At 45.1% G+C, this 21469-nt stretch overlaps 1 protein-coding gene across 12 annotated transcripts in view; it reads left to right on the top strand.

Annotated features, from left to right (window-relative positions):
• The window catches only part of CELF4 (CUGBP Elav-like family member 4), a 718598-nt gene that overhangs the window by 633918 nt on the left and 63211 nt on the right, over positions 1-21469 (top strand). For all 12 annotated transcript variants that reach the window (XR_007505106.1, XM_049795649.1, XM_049795645.1 and 9 more), the window contains exons 7-8: positions 10681-10828; positions 16118-16267. Coding sequence is in view for 11 of the 12 variants with exons in the window: in XM_049795649.1 (XP_049651606.1) it covers positions 10681-10828; positions 16118-16267 (298 nt within the window). In the remaining variant the exon portion in view is untranslated. The remainder of the gene's footprint in view (positions 1-10680; positions 10829-16117; positions 16268-21469) is intronic.

Genomic DNA, 21469 nt, shown 5'->3' with positions numbered 1-21469 from the left:
CTGCAGGCCGTGACAGTGCACCACCTAGGTGCTTCATCCATTTGGTGGTAAAATGTGGCCCTCTTGTACTCTGTGCTAGATTTGTGTACGGGAGTGTCGTGGTTTAAGCCCAGATAGCAACTAAGCACCATGGAGCTGCTCGCTCACTTCCCCCCGCCCAGTGGGATAGGGGAGAGAGTTGGAGAAAAAAAAACTCATGTGCTGAGATAAAGACAGTTTAATAGGACAGAAATAAAGAAACTGATAATGATATTAGTAATAATAAAAACAATATGACAACAATAATAATAATAAAAGAATTGGAATAGACAAAACAAATTATGCACAATGCAATTGCTCCCCACTTGCTGACTGATGCCCAGTTAGTTCCCAAGCAGTGATCCGCCCCCTGCCCCCAGCCAACTCCCCCCTGTTTATATACTGGCCATGACATCACACGGTATGGAATACCCCTCTGGCCAGTTCGGGTCAGCTGCCCTGGCTGTGTCCCCTCCCAGCTTCTTGTGCCCCTCCAGCCTTCTTGCTGGCTGGGCATGAGAAGCTGAAAAGTTCTTGACTTAGTATAAACACTATTTAGCAACAACTGAAAATGTCAGTGTGTTCTCAACATTATTCTCATACTAAATCCAAAACATAACACTATATCAGCTACTAGAAAGAAAATTAACTCTATCCCAGCCAAAACCAGGGCAAGGAGGGAAGTCCCATTAATCCCATTTTCCAGAGTAACATCTTTCTGAATGAGAGACACCAAATGCCTTGCCTTAGGTATATAGGGCCGACTCAGGAATCACACTCCAGTGTACTCATACTCCCTCCAGCACACTGACCACAGGGCTTTGCTTTCTTCCCTGCCTATTTCTTTCTCATGCGTTGGCACCATGGATTTCCCATCGCATCCATATGTTCTTTCTTTAACTTGAGGGCCTTGAAATTTCTGCCCTCCACTGAGTGTCCTGTGCCTCACTGAACACTTCCATATAGAGTCATGAGGATGTGCTGTAGAGCTCCACAGAAGTTTCCCCTCTCCTCCCAACTCCTGGTGGTAATCTGGACTTTTTTTACTCTCTCCCCATTAGACAAATTCTATTTTTCCTTCCATTTTGCACTGTTAATTTTTAATCCCAGTCAAAAACAATCTTTGTCTCTTCCTTTGTCCCCTGCTCCCCTCCTCACATGATGGAAGAGCTGTCCCATCCCCAGCCTGGCTGTGCTTAACTGTCCTCATGGCCAGGGTAGGCTGCAGGAAGAGGAAAAGAGACAGTAAATCACAGCTGAGCCCAGGTCAGTGGCCAGCAGCCTGGCAGAAGGATGCAGCATCTGTGCTCCCAAGTACCACGGGAATTAATGGGAGGCAACCCATGGACAGCTCAGGACAAACATCAGCAGATGTTGTCAGGCAGGAGATGTGGCTCCAATGTTACACAACAGGCATTGATCAGGCAGCTGGAGAGGTGGTAAAGAGAACACTGTCTCGATGCTCTCATCCAAAAACTCTTCTGACACAATCTTTAATCTAGAGTAATTTTTCTAATTCCAGCCTAGCTTTATAGTGACATAAAAGAGGATACAGTCTGCACCTCTACCCACCAAAAGTTCCCTCCATCTATTTCTCACCAGATAATACAGGACATATATGAGGGTACGTGCTTGAGTGAGGATTTATTGCTGAAGGAAGAGTGAAAACAATTCCTGGGTCTGCTCCTGTTCCACCTGAAACACATGAATATTTTTCCTAATGATTTCTGTGAAAGCAGAATTGGACCCACCCTCTTTTTTTTCCTGGCAAATATGCTAATAAAGGGGAAAGAATGAGTTTTAGATCTTGACCCATTGGATATGACAAGCTGGCGACACCAATTACCCTGAGGACTTCAGAGCTGTCTAAATGATGGGATCACATTTCCGTGAGGTGCCTGTACACCCAGAGCGTGCTCAGATGCTGTCTCTCAATCAGCCTCCCTATCTGTGTCTCTCCCTATCTGCTTCATCTCACAGTCTCACACAAAAGGGAAAGAAGGGAGCGTTGGGGCTCTGTGATGTTCCCTCGGTCCCGATTAATCCACCTTGGACTGCTGGCTCTTAGATATCAGGGTGATTGGCACCTCGCAAATGCCAGCAGGAGATGGAGGGATCGATAGGAGGAGAGGGAAAGAGGGGGCAGTTTTATTCAGCCCGAACTGAAGTTGAAGAGCTAAGGCAAGTCAAGAGAAGGGAAGGTGAAACAGTGAAAATGCCAGAGTAGGACAGTGAAGACAGCTGATGCCATTGCCACCAGCAACTCATGTGACCTTGGGTGAATCATTTGACCCCCTGGTCTTATTTCCCCATGTACCGATAAAGCTGATGATCAGATTTATTTATCTTTCCCTTCTCCCTCAGGGACATGGCTCTCTCTTGTGCTCTCAACGGGTTTTCACACGGGAGGTATGATGGTAACACAAGTTTAAGAACTGCCTCAGTGCTTAGTAGTAAGGCCAGGCCTAGCATGAGACACTAGGCTCTCTGATTTGTACTCGTAACCTGTCCTCCCAGCTATTCCACTGCAGTCCGAGCTTGACTGATGTCTTCATATAAGGGTTCACAAGCAATCCCACGAGTGCTGGTTAATCAATAATTTATCAGGGTGCCTCCCCATGGAGGAGGTTGCCAGGTCCCCTAGGCAGCGGTTTGTTGCTGAATCTCCCCCAGAGAGGCATCATGCACATCACCAGGACTGGATTAGCTCCTGCAAGAAGGTCTCCATGCATCAGGGTGGCCAGTGCAGCAGAAACCCACAGTGCAGCCATTTGAGAGATCAGTGGGCAGCCGTGGAGTTGCAAACCCAGCAGTACCACTGAGGAGTGGCGATGAGGGTCTCAGTCCATCAGTGTTTGACTGATAGTCGTTAGTGTTGCCACCAGGACTGCTTCGGGCCCCAGCTCCTCTTTAAGTTACCTCCTTTGCAGCTCAGCAAATGGCCATGTCACAGTTCACTCATGCTGCTGCTCACTGCCAAGCCACTCAACCTCAGCTTAAACAACTTTAACCTTGATAGCAGCAATGGCCTCACATCAGCTAAGCAACTAGTCCTTGGCTTCAGCAGCCATATGGCCTCAGATCCAGAGTTAAAAAAATCAGGGAGCAAAGGGAGTTCTCCTCTGTGTCTGGTTTTGCCTCCCCTCCTCATGTGTCACCTGCAAGTGGACCAGACAAAGCTTGCCACTCTGTGTGCTGTTTCAGTGACACAGAAAGTCTCATCATCAGACCCACTTCACCTCTTTTGTATGCAGCTCAAACCAAGTCAGGTTTCACGGCTCCCTGAAGCTCCAGAGCCCCTATACTGATTTGTTTCAGGGTTTTTGGGTTGGTTTTTTGTTTTGTTTTTTTTTCTTTTCAGCAATATCTTCCCATACTCATTTAAGTTCCCCTTTTATGGGGCAATTATTTATTTTAGTTCACACATGTATAGGGCACCAGCCTTTTTTGTTGTCAGGTTACTGTGGATCTACATCAGCTGGGTATTGATAGCTCTTTCTGCAGTCTCAGTTAAGGCCAGCTTGAGGTATAGATCTGAACTCAGCCTGGAGAGAAGGAGACCGATGCTAGGTGGCACCACCTTTGATTTGCTGCCAGTTGAGAATGAACCTGCAGGCACACACTCCAGCTCAGAGCAGCACAGCACACCTTTTTAGACCCTGGTAAGTGGTGGGGTGGCCAAGCTCCAAGTCGCAAGCAGCAAAAATCAAACCAGACTATGAATGGTGGTAGTATAGTTCTGGCCCAAATAAGCAACAGTGGGAAAAGTTCCTGCAGGTCTTCTCCCTGTGAAGAAAGTATCAAGTAGTTATCAGCTGTCTCATGTCACTGCTGGCCCACCATGCAGAAAAGGAAATGTGCACAGATTGAAAAGGGTTGGGAAGATGGGAAAATGCAGAAAAGCAAAGCGAGAACAAAGGAAGGAGCCTTAGAAAGTGACAGATACTGTATAAATTATTTAATTTTTAAATAATTTAAAATAAGATCAAAGTCATCAATCAAGTTTGCATAAAAAATGGGGTGGGAGTGTTAGCCATGGTCTCCTGGCCAAATTCCAGCTGTGGGACTGATTGCATCCTGCAGCAGGGGACAGGCATAGAGTTAGTGAGTAAAAACAGACAGATGGGCACAGAGGCAACATAGGCAGTGGTAACATTTGCTCTCCGGCCTGCACCAAGTCCTTTCCCATCAGTAAATCCCATCTCCCCTCATTCTGAAAAAGTACAAATGGCTGCAGCTCTGACCTGCAGACAATAACTGCAACAAATCTGGGAACATCCCGCACAGCAAAGCTCTCACTCATCATCATAAGTGGTCACCTTGGGAAGTTAGGACAGCAGTGACTACCATGCTTACCTTAAAAGCCTAGGTCCCAGCTCCTGTGGAGATGAAAGGATATTTCTGCTAAATTATCTGAGGTAGTGCTGAAGGGAAGAATTGCTTCTTCCAATATTTATTCAATTCATACTGTGAAATTATTTTGGAAAGATACTTAAAAAAAAAATCAGCTAGCCCTATGGAATCAGGGAAAATTACTGAATATTGACTATTTTCTGCATATAATAGTTATTATATTTAAATGACCAAAATGGGACAGTATATTTGGTAAATACTACCTGTTATGCAAATCACTTGTTCTGATCCATTCCAGAAGAGGAAGCTATTTTGAAGCCATAATACTTTGAAGAAGGGTTAATACCATATTTGTGATCATCAGCTCCTTGGTAATTCAGAAATAATGAACACTCAGATTTGGGCTTTATATGCATTTTTAGTTTTAGATTTGGGGTTTTTTCCACAGTTCTCAGGAAGTTAGAAATCCAAACTATTGCGTATCAGGCTTCAGAAAGACACTAAGACACATGAATCCAGGTGTTGCACATTTGTTTAGGTTTTTTGAAATCTGAATTAAATTTAAATTTTATTTTCAAAGCAGAAATTTCTGTTCCCAAAAAGACATTAAAAGATGTCTGAAGGACCATTCTGATTTTTTACAGAATACCTTCTGTTTGTTTGAAGGCTTGGAAGGTATTTTTTATTTTATTTCCCAATGGTCAGTTAGGTAAAACAGATGCAAATCTGTCAGTTATGTGATTTTACCAAATATGAGTCCTCTTCCTGTTTGATTGATCACTTTACCTACGTATTTCTATCACAGGGGTACCATGAGTATTAATTAGCTAAGTGTTTGTATAGATCATTAGAGGTGGGAAGAGTGGGATGCTGTTATTATTTTTATTTTTATTACTGAATGAAGAATATGAAAAGTCAAACAAAACATCATGTGATTCAGAGACAAGGATAGAAAATAACACTGGAAAAAAACCCGAGAAGGTCATCAGATAGTTCAGAGTAAACCTTTTCCAAGGGCAATGATCATGCTATTTCAAAAAGAGTTCATCAGAAATAATCCATCTATCTCCTCTTCCCCTTCTTCAGTTTCACATGTATTTCTTTTGGGGGCTGGGGGAGGCAGGCTGTAGCAACCTTGTCCTATTTCTAGCAGAACATTTTGGCCTTGAGAAAGTTCTTTCATCTCTCCGTGCATCTGTTTGTCCTGTAAGAGAAGGACAGTATTTCCTTTCCTTGAGTGTGGTTGCACAACCCTGCTGTCTAACAGCCACCTGACGCCAGAGGCAGCCATCCCATTCCCAACCCCACCTCTGGCCACATGTCCTCACTCCACACCACTAGACTGACAGTGACCACACAGGGACCCAATTCTGGGATGAAAACTGCAGTAAGCACCGTGTTTGTGCTGTATGGTTAATGCTCTGCTGGTGTTGTTCCTGAGCTGGTGCTCGGCAGTGTCGGACATGCATCTGTCCTGGTGCAAAGGTAGCAGCAAGCCAGCTCTTGCTTTGGTGCAGCTGTGCTGCAAAACTTCACCCTTTGCTGGTTTTTACCTTAATCTCCCATGCTAGGATAGGATGGATAAGCCTGTGGAGGTGTCTATCTATCCACTGATGACAGAGTTGGTTGGAGTATAGCCACCTTAACTTGAGGTAGCAAAAGGGTGTGTGAGAGAAATTCTCCCATCTCTCTCTGTTGACCAGCCACCACTACCACCCCTTCCAGTGCTTTGGATGGCCTTTGAAGTGCTTTCCTGCTGCCCCATCAGTTCTCAAGCATTGGGATAGGGACTGCAGGCTCTTAGCTCTTGAGGTGCTGTACACAGGCATGAACCAGTTTGGCAGCATCTCCTGGTCTCCTCAGAAGATAAATATTTGAGCAATACTAAAGGCCAGGTTGGAGGAAAGAGGGTACAAATCTTTAAGATACAAAAAAGCTTTAAATGATGAGGCAAAGATCATGCCAAGGAAGTAAAAGAAGCAAAAGGAAAAATGTCCTTTCAGCTGAGGAAGGGAAAAGCTCCTCTCCATCCCCTTGGATCAGTCTGAGATAATAAGGCGGCTGCCTTTCTGATTACTGCTCTGTGGCCCCAGCCCAGGCAGGGAAAATCTGCATTTCAAATGGCATATTTTAAAGTACACAATACCCAGGGGCCCTGCTGCTATTGATTTGCCTCTGGTGGGGTCACTGCCTCACTTTCTACAGCTTTATTAACTGGGACCATACACTGGGCCTCTTTCAAAGTGAAAGAAGAGTGGATGGGACAATTGTCTTCAGGGAAAGCTGGGGAAGGAGTGGGGTGACTTTTATTGGGAATGCCCCAGAGGTTTTATAAGGGAGACTGGTGACCCTTACAGGACTTGCCCTCCTTTTGCAAATTACCCTGGAGCCACCCTGGGGAAAGGAGGTAGGACTATGCTGTCAGCTTCTTTCAAGGTGACAGAGTTCCCATCCTCTTACCCTCATGGTGCTGCTGCATTCAGCAGGGCTGTGACCACCAGCCCCTGCGCTGGGAAGGAGCCCCCTCCTCTTCCTCCTTAACCTGTGCCCCTGAGCATGTCCAACCAGAGAGAGAGAGAGGGGCACGAATGGGAAACATGGCTGCAGAAGGGTGACAGGAGTGTTGTCAAGGGCTGAGATGTCCAGACATGGTTGGGACATGGTTGGGGTCCCCTCTCTAGCCAAGTAAGCAAAGCCAGTTAGCTGGGGTACATGGCTGTGTTCGGGTACGGGATGCTATACTCCTTCTACCAGGTTACCCCACAGCCTGGTCTGAAGGCTGCAGAAAAGTGTACATCCTCTGGCTCATAAGATACCGGGCTCCAGCTTATTTCACCATGCCAGGAAGGGTTCCAGATCTCCAGGGCATCTTGGGTATCCACGGAGCACTGAGCTTAACAGAAATGTGGTGGCTGATCCCTGCAGGATGCGTGCTGTAGCAGAAGCAGCAGAACCTACTTTCCCAAATCACAGGTTGGGGCCTTATTTTTACTGCATTAGCTTTTTAACCTTAAGCTAAATTTAACCTCTTTGTTCCTCAAGATCCCAATTCAGTCTCTGTGGGAGGACAGCCAGTTTTAAGTGACTGTTTCCCTGAAACCCACCAGGCTTTAGGCTGCAGACCCTGCACCTACAGCACGAATCAGCAGATTAGGATCATCTAGTTCTTTTCATAAGGAGAGAGAAAATACCTTCTTCTTTCTGAAGGTCTGTGACAGAAATGCATGAATGACATTACACTGCAAATAGAAGTATGCATGTAGCCAAGGTATACTCCACAAATATGCATCTTCCAGTGCCCTATGAATACACAAGAAGCTGCACATTCAGGTTACTAGGTCTGCAATCCAGAAGGAGCACCTGCCATTGTGGAGTTAACTCTGAACAGCTTAGAGACATCCATAAGCAGGAGAAGGAGTTGCATAAGCCAGAAATAATGTCACAAGTGATTGCCTAGCTTTGCTACGTGCAAAATGGCATTGTCTTTGGAGCAGCACAATCATTTGTACTACCATTGGCAAAACGGTATCTTTTATATAGAGCCCTGTTTCTCTTGCAGCACAGGTGAAATATAAATGAAAAAAGGATTAACACCTTTCTTTAAAATGTTTGGGAACCAAGTTCCAAATATATCTGCTGAGGGCCAGGTAAGGGGTGGGAGTGATTTTATCTGAGTGTGTTGATACACGAAGCTGAACTGATCACCTCGGGCTCCACATATAGTCAATGGGGAGAAACGAAGCTGCAATTCATCTGCCCCGAGGCATTCAGGTACAGAAGGGAGAGAGAAATCTTGGCCTAGACTCCTCTGCCTGTTATCAGGTCAACTGTAATAGGTGACCAGCTCAGAGGAAACTCCATCTGTATTTAGTTTACTGAATCTGACAATGGGAAATGCCAAAAACGTAGTCCTCTGCCTGCCCAGAAGGTCTCTGGTACAAATACCAGGCTGTTACCTGCCAGCCAGACTGACCATGACACACAGGTGACCAGTCATATGTCGCTCTGTATTTTGAGGGGGGTTTGCTCATGCAGCTGTTGTCAGCTTTGCAGAAACAGAGAAGAGTCAGCAAAGGGCAAACTGGGACTGTCCCCAGCCCTTGCAACTGCATCCATCTCAGAGAGATGCTTCTTTGATCAGCAGCACTGAACAGATCCTATAGGCACAGATCTCGGCCATCATTTCTTCAACTGGCCAGTTACATCCTCAACTGTCCCCAGGTGAAAATACCCAGCACAGAAAATGAAATACGAGTCAGCACACCCAGCATTGGAGTTAATCCAGTGTTAAAGATGGATGGATTGCCCCTTCCTCATGCACTTCATTGGCATACTTACTAAAATCACCTGCTCAGTGCTTCCTCTGGAGAATAAACTCAAATGGTGCCTAGAAATAAATGTACTCCTTAAAGGGGAATCAGCATTGTGCTATAATAGAAAACATTGTCTAATCGCTCTATCAGCAATTACAAAGAACAGGATATCACTAATTAAAATGTGAAAGTGTCTTATGCAGGGTATAATAAAAAAGGGTAATTAACAATCAAAGGGAAAGCCACCACCTTGTCACCAATCTGCATTAGGCTTCAAAAAATAACAGTACTCAACTCTAGTAGAGCACTTTTCATCTGTAGATCTGAAGGCACTCATGTGGGGAGGCAGGTGTCCTGTGTTCCATTCTATCTCTGGAGAAACCAAGGCAAATTTATACAACTTGTGCACGGTTATACAGCAGGTCAGTGGCAGAGCATCCTTTACTTTGGTCTCTTTACTTTTGGTGACAACGAAAGTTTCAGCATTTGAATGAGTACAGTGATTTCAAGGATTTGTTTTAGTGTATGTGTGTACGAACAGCTAATTTAGCTGATATTTCAATATTGAAGGGAACAATAGGGAACAGTCTGTTCCTTGCCATGACTTTTGAGGTCTGTTTAATGCTGAGAAGCATGTCTCTTGTGCTTAAACAACATCACACGATGATTTCCTGATGGGAGAGTGAAATCACAGAGGGCAGCAAAACACAGGTAGTCCAGTTCTGGAGACAGCAAAGACATGAGTCCCTTCTAAAATCACTACAGAAAAACAGTTTCCTTCTCCACTATTATCATCAAGTCACACATTACCAGAGACACGGGAATGAACGGAGTGAGGTTTCACTCTCTGCTCATACTCTTTCCGCCACTTTCTCTAAGCATCCACCATTGGTCACTAGTGGGGTTTGGTTACAGACTCAGATTTACCTCGTCTGGCTCCTTGTGCAGGCCCAGGGAAGGGGACAAGAGGTAACTTCATCCAGACTGTCTTCTCCTTCACAGCAGGAGCATTTTACAAGCCCACAGCAGCCATACTGCACACGTGAAATGCACTGACTGTGTACTAGGTTCAAGAGTGTAAAATAATGATAGCAAAGTCTGGTTTTAATGTAAGAAACACTTCCAGAATGCATAACTATTCACCACCCTTCTGCTCTGAAATTTTTACTCCAAAATGCCTGAAAATATAGCCTGGGTTCCTTATTTCTGCCTCTTGTAGGTGCCCTAAAAGAGGCAACATTTTGATCACTTTCTGGAAAAAAATAATTAAGTAAGTCATCCCAAATCAAAACCACAGGGGAGGGATTGCCCCACTACACAATATTAATCTTGCTAACGTAAGAGAGGTCCTTTCTCTTGTACAGCTCTTCCAGGAGTTTCTCCTTGGTTGTGTTGGAAATAGGTGCTATAATCTGGTTAGAAAGTTTGGTCATGATTTTAGTCAGTGTCCACCAGAAGTCTCCCAGCAGCACAAGAAAAAACGATTTTTGTCACTGACATTTGGAAACAAATCAGCTTATCTGCAGAGAACTGGCTAAGCTTGCTGCTCTGGAGAACGGATCCCCTCTCCCCGCCACTCCACAGACACTTTCCCCAATCAGCAGCCACCAGTGCTTTCCCAGAGCTTTGATACAAGAAATTTGAGCCACAAAACCTCTCTGCTCAGGATTGTATAAAGTCTTTTCTCTGCCTTTCTCATCAGGGAAGTACCAGGGAGTCAGAGGGCTCAGTCCAACTCATGGGAGACCTCCACACAGTGGAACACGTTTGTGGGGGTGGGGACCATAAAGAACCCAAGATGCAAAGGTGCACTTTGCCTCCGGCCCCTATAGCGAGAAGGAAGGCCAAGGCCGAGGGGTACCTCAGGCGTGGTGAGCTGACATCTCAAAAGAGAGGGATGCCTCACCCCCTCACTGGTTCCCCATCCTTTCGCCAGTGCTGGGGGCTGCCCTGCTGGTGACTGCGTGATATTTTTTCCCTGCTCTCTTTGTTCCAGCTGATGCAGCAGCAAGCCGCGATCATGGCGTCGGTGGCGCAGGGCGGCTACCTGAACCCCATGGCAGCCTTTGCTGCAGCCCAGATGCAGCAGATGGCGGCTCTGAACATGAATGGCCTGGCAGCCACCCCCATGACACCAACCTCAGGTAAGGAGCCAGGGGGGGTGGAGAGGGCAAAGGGCAGGAAAAGCTGGCCACATCCCACAGGTGACCTGGCAGGACATGTTAGCTGACACATTCTCCCCCAGTGGGAGTTTACTGAAATGTCGGTCTTGTTGGTGAAGGTCACCAGAAAGAGAGAAGTGGAGCTGACCAGATCCTTTTGTGGTCTGGGAGTGGGAGAAAGGGCAGAGAAAGGCTGTCGCCACCTCTTCCAGGGCTGGGGCCAGCTGCAGGTCAGCTTCTATATCATGAAATATTTGTAAGGGCAAAGCCAAAGGGCTTGCCAGAAGTGGGCTGTTGGGCTAGCTGTGCCCTGTGCTGAATGGTGTTCACTGGTGGGTGAGGAGAGCAAGAGGGTTGAGACCCACCAGAGCTGTGAAGCAATTGGTCTTGTTGGGAAGGAGGAAGGGTGCTGGCAGGGAAGGCATTGGAAAGGGCTCTCAGCCATGACTCTTCCTTCTCAGCCTTATCCCTTACAGAGCTTTCCTTTAGCTCTGAGCACTCTCCAAATGGCACAAAACATCCCCCAGTGACCTACACTGGTTTATTGGTGGTGCATATGGATGTCCAAGGGGGTCAGTGCTGGTGCTGTCACAGCCACGCTGGTCCAAAGACAAACAAGATAAGATTTGTGGTGAGATGCAATTATTATTATCAAGACGAGCTGTCTTTGGGATACAAGCTTTTCCCCTACCATGAAATAGGACAGGAGGTACTCAGGGAAGACCTCTGGTGCATACCGGGAATGCAAGTGTTTGGTGAGATGGTTTCTGGCTGCTGGCGTGGAGACAGGTAGTCAGTGGAGGGCTGCCAGGATCTGGCTATGCTGTGAGGTGTCACAAGAAGCCCATGCTAGGAGCTGCAGTATATGGTTCACTGCGCAGAGAATTAAGCTGAGATGGAAACAGGATTGTCTTTGCTGGGGCTTGAAGCACAAGGAAATCATTTGGGCAGGAACAGGCAGGGAACAGGTCAAGGAACCGGCAGGGCTAGTAGTCATGGAGTGGCACGTGGCCTAACAGCAGGGAAGCAGGGCAGCAGGGAAAGTGGGGCCAAACCACGAGGGGAAAGAAGTGAGAATTTGGAGAGCTTCACAATATACCACAGAGTCTGGTAGGGGAGCAGAGGACTTAAAGGTCGATCTTCAGAGGACCATTTCTAAGGGACAGGTTGGGATAAAAGTGTCCCTGGGGTGATGCAGGTTGTTCCTAGGAGAGGCACTGGGGATGGGACTGTGTTTAGAGAGATGTGGCATACCAGTGCCCTTGTGTGAACCTTGAAGCATCAAGCTGGCCAGGAGGGGACCAGCCTGACAAAGGTTTGGGGTGAGATATGGGAGTGAGCTCCGCCTGAGCCAGCTGTGGCACAGGCAGCATTGGGCAGAACAGGATCTGGGACTCCAGAGCAGAGCAGTAAGAGAGGAAAGAAACAGCTTCATTGCCGAACATGAAGAGGTCTGCACCAGCAGCAAAGCAAAGGGCCGTCTGACAAAACAGCCAGGAAAGATGCCTCGTGGCTGAGAAACACCACACAACAGGGAGATAAGGCACCACAGCAATGCAGGCTCGGGGACCATTCCTAATGAACTGAGTTCTGCTAACCTGCCCGCCAAAGAAAAGCTCCCCGTTCGCACACAGCTTAGCATCTCTTTGCAGTCTGCAACTGGGAACAATGTCAGCAGCTACTGGATCAGATACTTATCTTTTCCTTTGCTTCTATTAGAATATGAAGGGGAAAAGAGGGGAGAGAAAGAAAGACAGATCTCATTCCATGCGAACTTATGGAGACCCAAGGAAAAGCACTTGACTCAAAAAATTTTATACCACACATTCCAAAATATATGTTTACACAACGATAAATGTATAAACAACAAGTCAATGGAGCTACTGCAAATCCAAATAGAAAAGTGGCTTAATTATATGTGCACCCTTTAAACCCACTGCTGGAAAGATTATCATATTTGCACTAGCTAGATTTGTTTTGTGTTGATGGGAGCAGAGAGAACGTCAAACAAAGACTGCCTGGAATTCAAATGCTCTCGGGGCCTGGAAAGCTGAATCCAGGCCATGGTTTGTGACGGCCCCACCACAAAAGAGCACAAGCTCTTTTGCATATAAATAAGTCTTGAGAATGAGTGAGTTCCGTTATATAGGTGTGTAAATACCAGTACAACAGCCCAATTCTGTGCCTGCAGTGATATCTAGCACATGAAAAATATCCCAGCCCTTCTTTGGTGTAAACTCTGCTCCTCTTCTGGTGTGCCCAGTGCCCTCTGGGGACTGTTAAGCTCTTATTGTCAGAATATAGGAGAGGAAAGCTCAAGATTTTAACATGCTTTCAAGAGCACCCATGACTGGTCATTACTGAAAATAAGATGCTGGTTTAGATGATCCTTTGATCTTTTTCATGAAAGGTGGAAGATTTTGCACTCTCCTTATGACATATTTTCAATCATGGAGCCTATGCACTTTGCCGTTATTGCAGATTTACCTTGAATGGGTAGCTTCCTTCATGAAAAGCCTCTGTAATGGGTTGTGGAAATGTCCATTGACAATTATTCCTTGGGTGAAATGTTTAGACTTTGAAATGACTCCTTGTATTACTACAACACTCACAAAGCTTGTGATAAAATGCATAGAAAATGTTTCACATAACGTCTGAGCAAGCAAGCCTACAACACTAGCAACGATTTCTGAGTAGCCAGGAGATATCTGAAGCCTAACGTGAATTCTCCTGCTGGCTTTTGTTAGCATTCAGAAAGCCAAATAGAAAATGATCATTCTGCTTCATAGCAGGATTTCTAGTCATTGAAGTATATCTTTGTTCTGACTTGGAATGAAAATGAAACATTTCAAAGTTCTCTGAAAAACAGGCATTAGAAAAAGTGTTTGGAACATTGAAAAAAAAAGAAGTGTTTTGATCTTTCCTAAGCAAAAGAAAAATTGTGCTAGAGAAAGAGCACTGGTAACCCAGAAGTCCTAGAGATTTTGGAGGTATTGACTAAGCACAGTGCTTCTGTGCTGCTATCTTCAGGCCTCCTAATCTGGCTGGTTCTCCGTGCATCCCACCCCTAGGAGAGTGGGCTCCTTGGGACATGGCCATGAGTTCATTCAGGCTCACAAGTTCCCATGGAGCCTAGGAACTTAGAGGTTTGGATCCAGGCAAATCTAACAGACTAGAGACAGGATCCATCTCAACTGGCTTTAACTATACAAAAGGTAGACATTTAGTTTAAACTAGTCACCCGGCTTGCCTGCAGTCGATGGAGTACAGTAGGCAGTCCCAGTAGGTAATTCAGACCTTGAAAATTTTATGCTGTTTGCTGGCATTTTGATGGTTCCCCATCAAGAGTCGGGTTTCTCTCACACAACAGTCCATAATTGTGAGGCAATTAAATTGACATCTCTGAAGGTTTGGTTTGAGTTTTGCATTTCTCCCATCATTGGTATAATCTGGGTGAATAGTGAATCTGCAGTGGGTCAGCCACTCTGTTAACTGCACAGAGGGGTTAAAACTGAAATTTCATTTAGGCTTCCTTCCTTCTCTTCTCCCTCCCTCCCTCCCTCCCTCCCTCCATGTTGTAAATATGCACCTGGTATAGCTGCAGCAAGAGATCTGAAATAAGGGATGAAATCCACAACTGGCATGCACCACCGCCATTTGTTCTTTGCAGTGGCATTATGCCAGTTTTGCTCCAACTACAGATATGACCTCTCCAGGGGGGTTCTTTACAAGAAGAAAATTAAAGAATTGCAATGAATATGCCTAAACTTCCTTAGACATGCACAAAATAGCAAGCACAAATCCCTTGCTGCAATTTTAGAAAAAAATTACTTACATTGTCTATGCAAATAAGGGAGAGATCCAGAAAAGCAACTGAAATTTTAACTAGACTTGGTGATTTGCAAGCTGATGGCATATGCTAAGAGCATTGCCTTTGGACTTCAGTTGCCATTGCTGGCTCCCTGTACCTCCACAGAGGACATTTTTAAAGGCCAACACCATTTAAATAAGCAAAGGGGAAACAGCAGCTTGTCTGCTCATGGTATAAGAAAACAGCTGAAATATTGCCTGCTTTTTGGGCTACTCAAATCAGAACATATTAAAATACCTCATGCATCTGTGTTGGCTTTCTTAAAGCACCAACACAGATTTAAGTAGGCATGAAAGTGTGTTATTGGACTAACTCATCATGGAATGCTGCTATGGTGAAGAAAATTTCTGCAATTGTTTTAAAAAAGAGGTTACCACAAAAAATGGTGCTTTCCATCAGTAGTATACCCTGACAAAGAAAGATATCACTTAAGATAAGATAGTTTAACTTCCCACTCACAGCTAGAAAGAGAAAAACATGATATCATACTCATTGAAAGCTCATTTTTGGTCCCTTAAAACATACCGAAAATGTTGCAAGAAGCACAGACCGCCCAGTCATTTATAAATATACAGAGGAGCAGTCAATGAGGTAGCAGAGGGATTTAATTCTTCCTTCAGAAATTTAAGAATTCTCTAACAGTGGGTGACAGGGTACCACCCAAAATGTAAAGACTAAATTGTTCTTCTGAAGTATGAGTCCATGAAAGAAACAAATCTAGCCCAAATTTTGCCTCTGTTGAGTGGGAGATCTCTGCTAAAACTCTACGAAGTCAAGTTTGAGCCAAACAGTGACACTAAAAAAAGTATCACTGGCTGCTTTTAGGCTATAAATCCACTTGCCAAACCTTTTAAGGATCCCTGGTGCTGAAAAAGTTCAGGATGAGTTTGTACATGAAATGTGTATTCATGCGAGAGTGCAGAGTAGTCCTGGAAATCGGTACACCCACAAAGCTGACATCTCCAAAGAGAAACTGAGAGGAACTGCTGTAGAAAGGTGGGGCTGAGAATTTGCTTCTGGTGCTAAATGATATCTAGGAAAGAAACATCTGCTTATTTAGCAATTTAAACAGGTAACACTCCAAGGAGAAAGTTGAGGAGGAAGGGTGATATTTCTATAGTTTTCTATTGCTTGATATATAGCCATAGAGACCATGAGCATCAAGCAAAAGCTTCATTCTGTTGAAGAAAGTTTTGCAAGCCTTTCTTAAACACTTTCCAAACAAAGGAGCAATGGCAAGCTGTCCCTTTCTTTGCACAACAGCTCAGGAGATTTTTCACTTCTTGGATTATCAGAAGGTTTCTGTGTGGTGGTCACAGCTGTTGTGTCAGCAGTTTTCTCCATGTAGCTATTGCTTCCAGTACTCACCAGCTCTGATTTTGTGTCTTCCCCACTTGCAGGTGGAAGCACGCCTCCTGGCATAACTGCACCAGCTGTGCCTAGCATCCCATCTCCAATTGGGGTGAATGGTTTCACTGGCCTCCCGCCGCAGGCTAATGGGCAGCCCGCCGCAGAAGCCGTGTTTGCTAATGGCATCCACCCTTACCCAGGTAAGCCAGACCAATGCTGTGCCCACAAACTGCTCCTTCAGTCTCAGGGAGATTGTCCACATCCACAGACTTTGTCTACCATGAGCCACCTTTGAAGGTTTATACCCCATACGATCAGGGCTCCCTCTAGCATTGGTATAGTTAGGTCTTACCCGCTACAGTGATTACACACTTAAATCTGGATGGTAGACATCAAGGGTGTATTGGAGGTGAAAAATTTTTATGCTGAAGAATTGAGTGCTCATCTGCTGGATGACTTGTCTGGTGAATACAATCAGGACACCCATCGTGTTTTGCTCTAGTTAAAATTTGATCTGACGCCTGACCAGTTCATGCTGGCAGATCTCCTAGCAGTACTCCCAAGGGTCTTGTTCCTGGCTAGCCTTGAAGGAGCTGTGCTAAGCCCTTTTGCATCTCCTAGCACCCACTGTTGGTATCTCCTACGGGGATTCCATTGCAGCCGAATGGCTTTGGGAGATTCAGGCCAAAGAGTCCACATGGCTGCTGACACAAACTGATCCATTCCTCACACCGTGTGTGCAGACAGCGAGTGTTGGTCTCCGAAATGCAGACCTGGAGACTGAAGCTCCTTTAATATAGCCACAGAACGGGTTCAGCCACCCTTTTGTGGAACACCACCAGAGAACTGCTGCTGGGATTCAGACTGTGACTAGTTCAAAAGATGCCAGCACTGAAGGGGTGATTTTGCAAGCCCTGGCAGCCAGGGATGAATGAGGGAAGTTAAAGGATACATACCTGCCTCTGTACCTGCACTTGCAAATATATGGACACTCTGAGGCTTGAATCACCAAGAACTCAGGACTACACAAGTCCTCAATGTGCACCTACATTTTTTCAGCATCCTCAAGATTTGAAATAGCCCTCTCCACCAAGCTGTACTTCTGCTAGGAAGACATTCCTTACTATTGTTGTATACATACCAATAATAACAATCATAACAATAAAAATGTAAGTAAATGTTACTAATTGATCCTAGCCACCAGCTGGCAAAGGAGTATTTTACCCTGGGGGACTCACAGATTGATCTAGCCTGTTAGGAAATCAAAGGCTGAGTCAGATGCTCCAGCCAAAAAGCCCACAAAACCCCTAAGAAAAAAAATTATTTTGATATCTGCCAGTCCTGAAAACTCAGAAGGTTCAACATCACAGGGGACTTTATGAGCTATAAGGCAAAATATCACATAACGTAGAAATACAAAACTCTTACCTAGTCACAGTTCAGACATTGTCACTGAAAAAAAGCCACCCTGTGAATGCAGCACAGAAATACCAAGAGTACTGAAAAATAATTATCATCCTACACACACACACTTTGTAAACATCTAGCCATGAGTTCAACTTTAAGCGGGACTGAAATCAAGGGACTTACTGTGCTAAAAGTTAGGCATGTATATACATGTTTGTAGCAGCTTAGAGGGATAGGGAGCTCTTGGAGGCTTATGGAGGCATCAGAAAATTGCAGGGAGCCCTTAGCGTGCTTAGTGTGATCAACCACAGCACCAAGAAAGCACCCTGTCTTTAAGGTTATATAAACACAGCCATCTTTTCAACTATCCACCTATCTAAGTATCTACCTGTTTGCCAGTCTATCATCTCTCCGTTTTTTCATCCATTTCTACGTCTATCTTTTTTTTTCTAGTTTATCTAGCTCCTTTTAGCTAATTTTCCATGATCCATTACTGCAGATACCAGAGAAAAGATGATCTTTCTAGATGAATCTTAATGACTTGAGCTTTTGTTACTATCTCCAACTATCCCCATAATTAAAGAAAGCTTTCAGTTAGGTATTTCATCCATGATTACATAAAAGTCGATGGCCTTATTCTGATTTTCCCTACGTTTTGGAGAGACTTGCTCAGCCAGCAATTCACAGCAAGTCACTTCACAAACACCAGCAGCCTAACACACTGAGAGATGACAGTCATCCTTGCTCTACTTTGTTGCAGGCAGAGAGGCTCCTTTCTGCCGGTAAAGCTGACATCCAAATAGTCTGCTTTGTGTAAAGTTTGGATACATCTCGGTGTGCCTACAGCAACATATTAATCTGTCTTGGTGCTCAAATTCTCCATAACAATGTGACATCTTAACTTGTAGCAGAGGTGTAAAGGGAACAGTGGCAGGCCAAACCCTCACCTCTCATTTTGCTTCTCCCTGTCCCCATTACCAACGAAACCCTCAAAGCAAGGCCCTTTGTAGCAGTTTGGGTGTAGGACACATCAAGTGTTTGCTCTGTCTTGTTTTCTTCTTTCTCATGAGCATTTATGCACTCTCCAAAACTTTACTCCTTGCTGCAGGCTTTACTGAGGCCTGGAGCTTAGCAGTATAAAAAAAAAAAGGATTAGACATTTATATGGGTAATGAGAACATCCACAGCCATATCTGAGTGGATAAAAGTGTAGAAAGGACACAAACCTTCATGCTTTATGATATAAGCCAGCCACTAATTGCTTGGGGTTAGAAAGAAATTTTCGTCACTAGGCAGCTTATTCCATCATTGTTTATTATGGGATTTTTCACACTTTCCTGTGTAGCATTTGTTACTGGCACTGCCCTGTGTTTCGGCATGTCTGTGCTTCTAAATGCAAGGGTAGAAATAAAACATTAAAGCTGAGTATGCAATTGCACTAACATTATAGAGAAGAAAAGAACATGCCAGTCCCCATCCAAAGTCAGCATCTTCCAAACAACTTTCTTTTATGGTATATCTCTCATTCTGAAAGTGGTTAGGAGTGCTGCAGTATTAGGTACATAACCATAGTCTTGCTACGATTATGACTTGCCATATATTGTTTAAAGCCTGAATTTTGCTCTCAGATACTCTTTCATACTCCACAAAAAACTCAAATGTGGGTTCACACCATTAGATCCTGTAGCAGAATGATCTTTGTTGTCTGAAAATAGCAAAACGGGACAATCAAAATCTATAGAGGCATGAAATCCACATCATTCAGACACAAATAAATCCCATTAATTGTGCAGTTTGTCTACATGTCCACTTTTGTGTCTAGCTATAATATTTTTGATGATGCATCTAAAAGACACCAGAACTCCACAGTCTTTGCACTGTAAAAACGGGTCCATACCATGTAATTGTATTTACTCTGTAGTTTCACTCTTTTTTTTTTCCTGTCTTCCCCTGTGCTCTTTCTTTAAGATTCCCTTTGTCTGAAGCAGGGACACACACAGTATGATTTGAGTCAGACTACTGAACCATCGCATGGCTTTGGGGCAAAGGCAAGAGTAGGTTGAACAACCCTACTGACTAGGTCGAACAACCCTACTGACTAGGTCTCTGATCACAGCCCCAGTCCCTGCAGGAATTAGCTTTTTCTATGGCTCTGGCCAGGATATGGATCCATGCAGTAGAACTAGAAAACCATTCCTTGCAGGCATACTCTTTGCAAGCCATGCTTTTACCATCTCCAAACTCAGCCAGCACATAATGCCTCACAATGCACTTTTTGGCATGGACAGAATAACAAGGGAGTAAATATTTCCCCTTCCACTAGTCTAAGCCCCTCTGGAGATCTGACCTTTTTATGTATTAATGCCTGCCCTTCAGTCTTTCAGCTTGCAGAGCTATTGAACATGGCAATGTGTCACAACCTATAGTGGGGACAAGGAGCATAATCTGTTATGCCATGATCTTGTGAGTCACTTTGCAGCAGCGCAAAAGCATTTGCCATTTCCACATTAGCCATAGTAACAGGGATTGTGCTCTTCTGCCAAAGCTTCTTAGCCACCCAGAGCCCAGTGCCTCTCTTGTAACAGTGTGTGATGTACAATAACAGCGGAGACCATCTGCACTGGTTTCTGCTGTGTCTTACACCATCAGCACATCTGTTACTCTGGTAACAGGTCCTGCCCTACTGGATTGCATTGTGAAGGACTGGACAAAATGCTTGCTCCACAAATAAAGCCTTCTTGGGGAGAGAAGGGGAGGGAGAGATGAGAAAATAGGGAGAGCTAAAGGGCAGCAAACAAGAGAGAGAGGGGATTGGCTGTCAAAGGATCAGTGAAATGAAAGAACTGGACGGAAGCACAGAGCAGAGCCCCCAGAAAAGAGTGAGGATGGCTGTGTGGTCCTCTGCCCAGTGACGTGCCCAGGAAGAAGCAGAAATACACCCCATAGAGTCCAACAGCTCCCAAACAAACTTATTCCTCCTGGGCCAAGGGATGTCCAGCTTGACCAGAGCCAGGGATAGATCCAGTGGTATGGCAGCTTTGTGGAACCTCAGATGGGGGATGGTTTCCAGGATGCTGTTTTCTTCAGTGCATTTGGTCTGGGCTTAGGTTGCTGAGGAACACAAAAGCAAAGTTCCCTCGGTTGCTCATAATGCATTAAAAACATGTCATCTCTTTTACTGTTCTCAGGCACACAGTGGTTCTGTTTCTGACTGCCCACCACCGCCAGGACTAGCTCTCTCTCTCCTCTCTGCAGACACAGGAGAGGTCCCCCCATTCCCCTTCGGTTACACTGTGCATACATCTGGGCTAGCAAGACAGCAAGCTCCACTTCATACCCTATTTGGGGCCCAACCCTCTCCGGTGAGGATTAGCTGTCTGTACAAATGTGCAGCCAAGCCTTTATGCTCACATGTTTCCAAGCCACTGCTGAGATTGGCAGTAAAGTTGTCCCCCATGGGTGAATTCCTGTGCGGTAGAAACTCTTGTCTTATGAACTGAACTGAGACCATCAATTCATTTTCTTTGGCTCAAGAGCTATCAGGCAGTAACCAGTTTCACCCATTGCCAGCAGAAAGAGGATTCAAACTCCATCTGTAATTATTACCGTTACCCAAGCTAATTTTGTAGAGGAGGAGTTACCGGCATGCTAATATGACAGCCTTATCTATTAGCCTGTCAATTAGCTAGCAGGGCTGCTGATGGGCAGGCTGCTGCTCTGGACCAGTCAGTCCAGGATCAGTCCTGATCACGACAGACACCATCCAAGTGGCATTGGGCAAGGTCAGGGCTTCACTTGTGCAGGAAGAGAAAGGGACTGGCTTCCCCCACCCCAGTGCCCACCCTGACATTTCAGTCCTGAAAGATGTCAGACCAGAAGAGTTTAGAGAGGAGGTGAATCAGGAGAACAGAAAAAGAGTGACCTGCCTGCACCTGTAGAAGGTCCAGGATGAAAACCAAGTCCCAAAGCATTCAGTCCAGACATACACCGTGCCC

The sequence above is a fragment of the Accipiter gentilis genome, chromosome Z (genome assembly GCF_929443795.1).
Source record: "Accipiter gentilis chromosome Z, bAccGen1.1, whole genome shotgun sequence".
Classification (NCBI taxonomy): Eukaryota; Metazoa; Chordata; class Aves; order Accipitriformes; family Accipitridae; genus Astur; species Astur gentilis.
The sequence above is the reverse complement of the archived record's forward strand: the minus strand, read 5'-3'. Positions and strand labels throughout refer to the sequence as shown.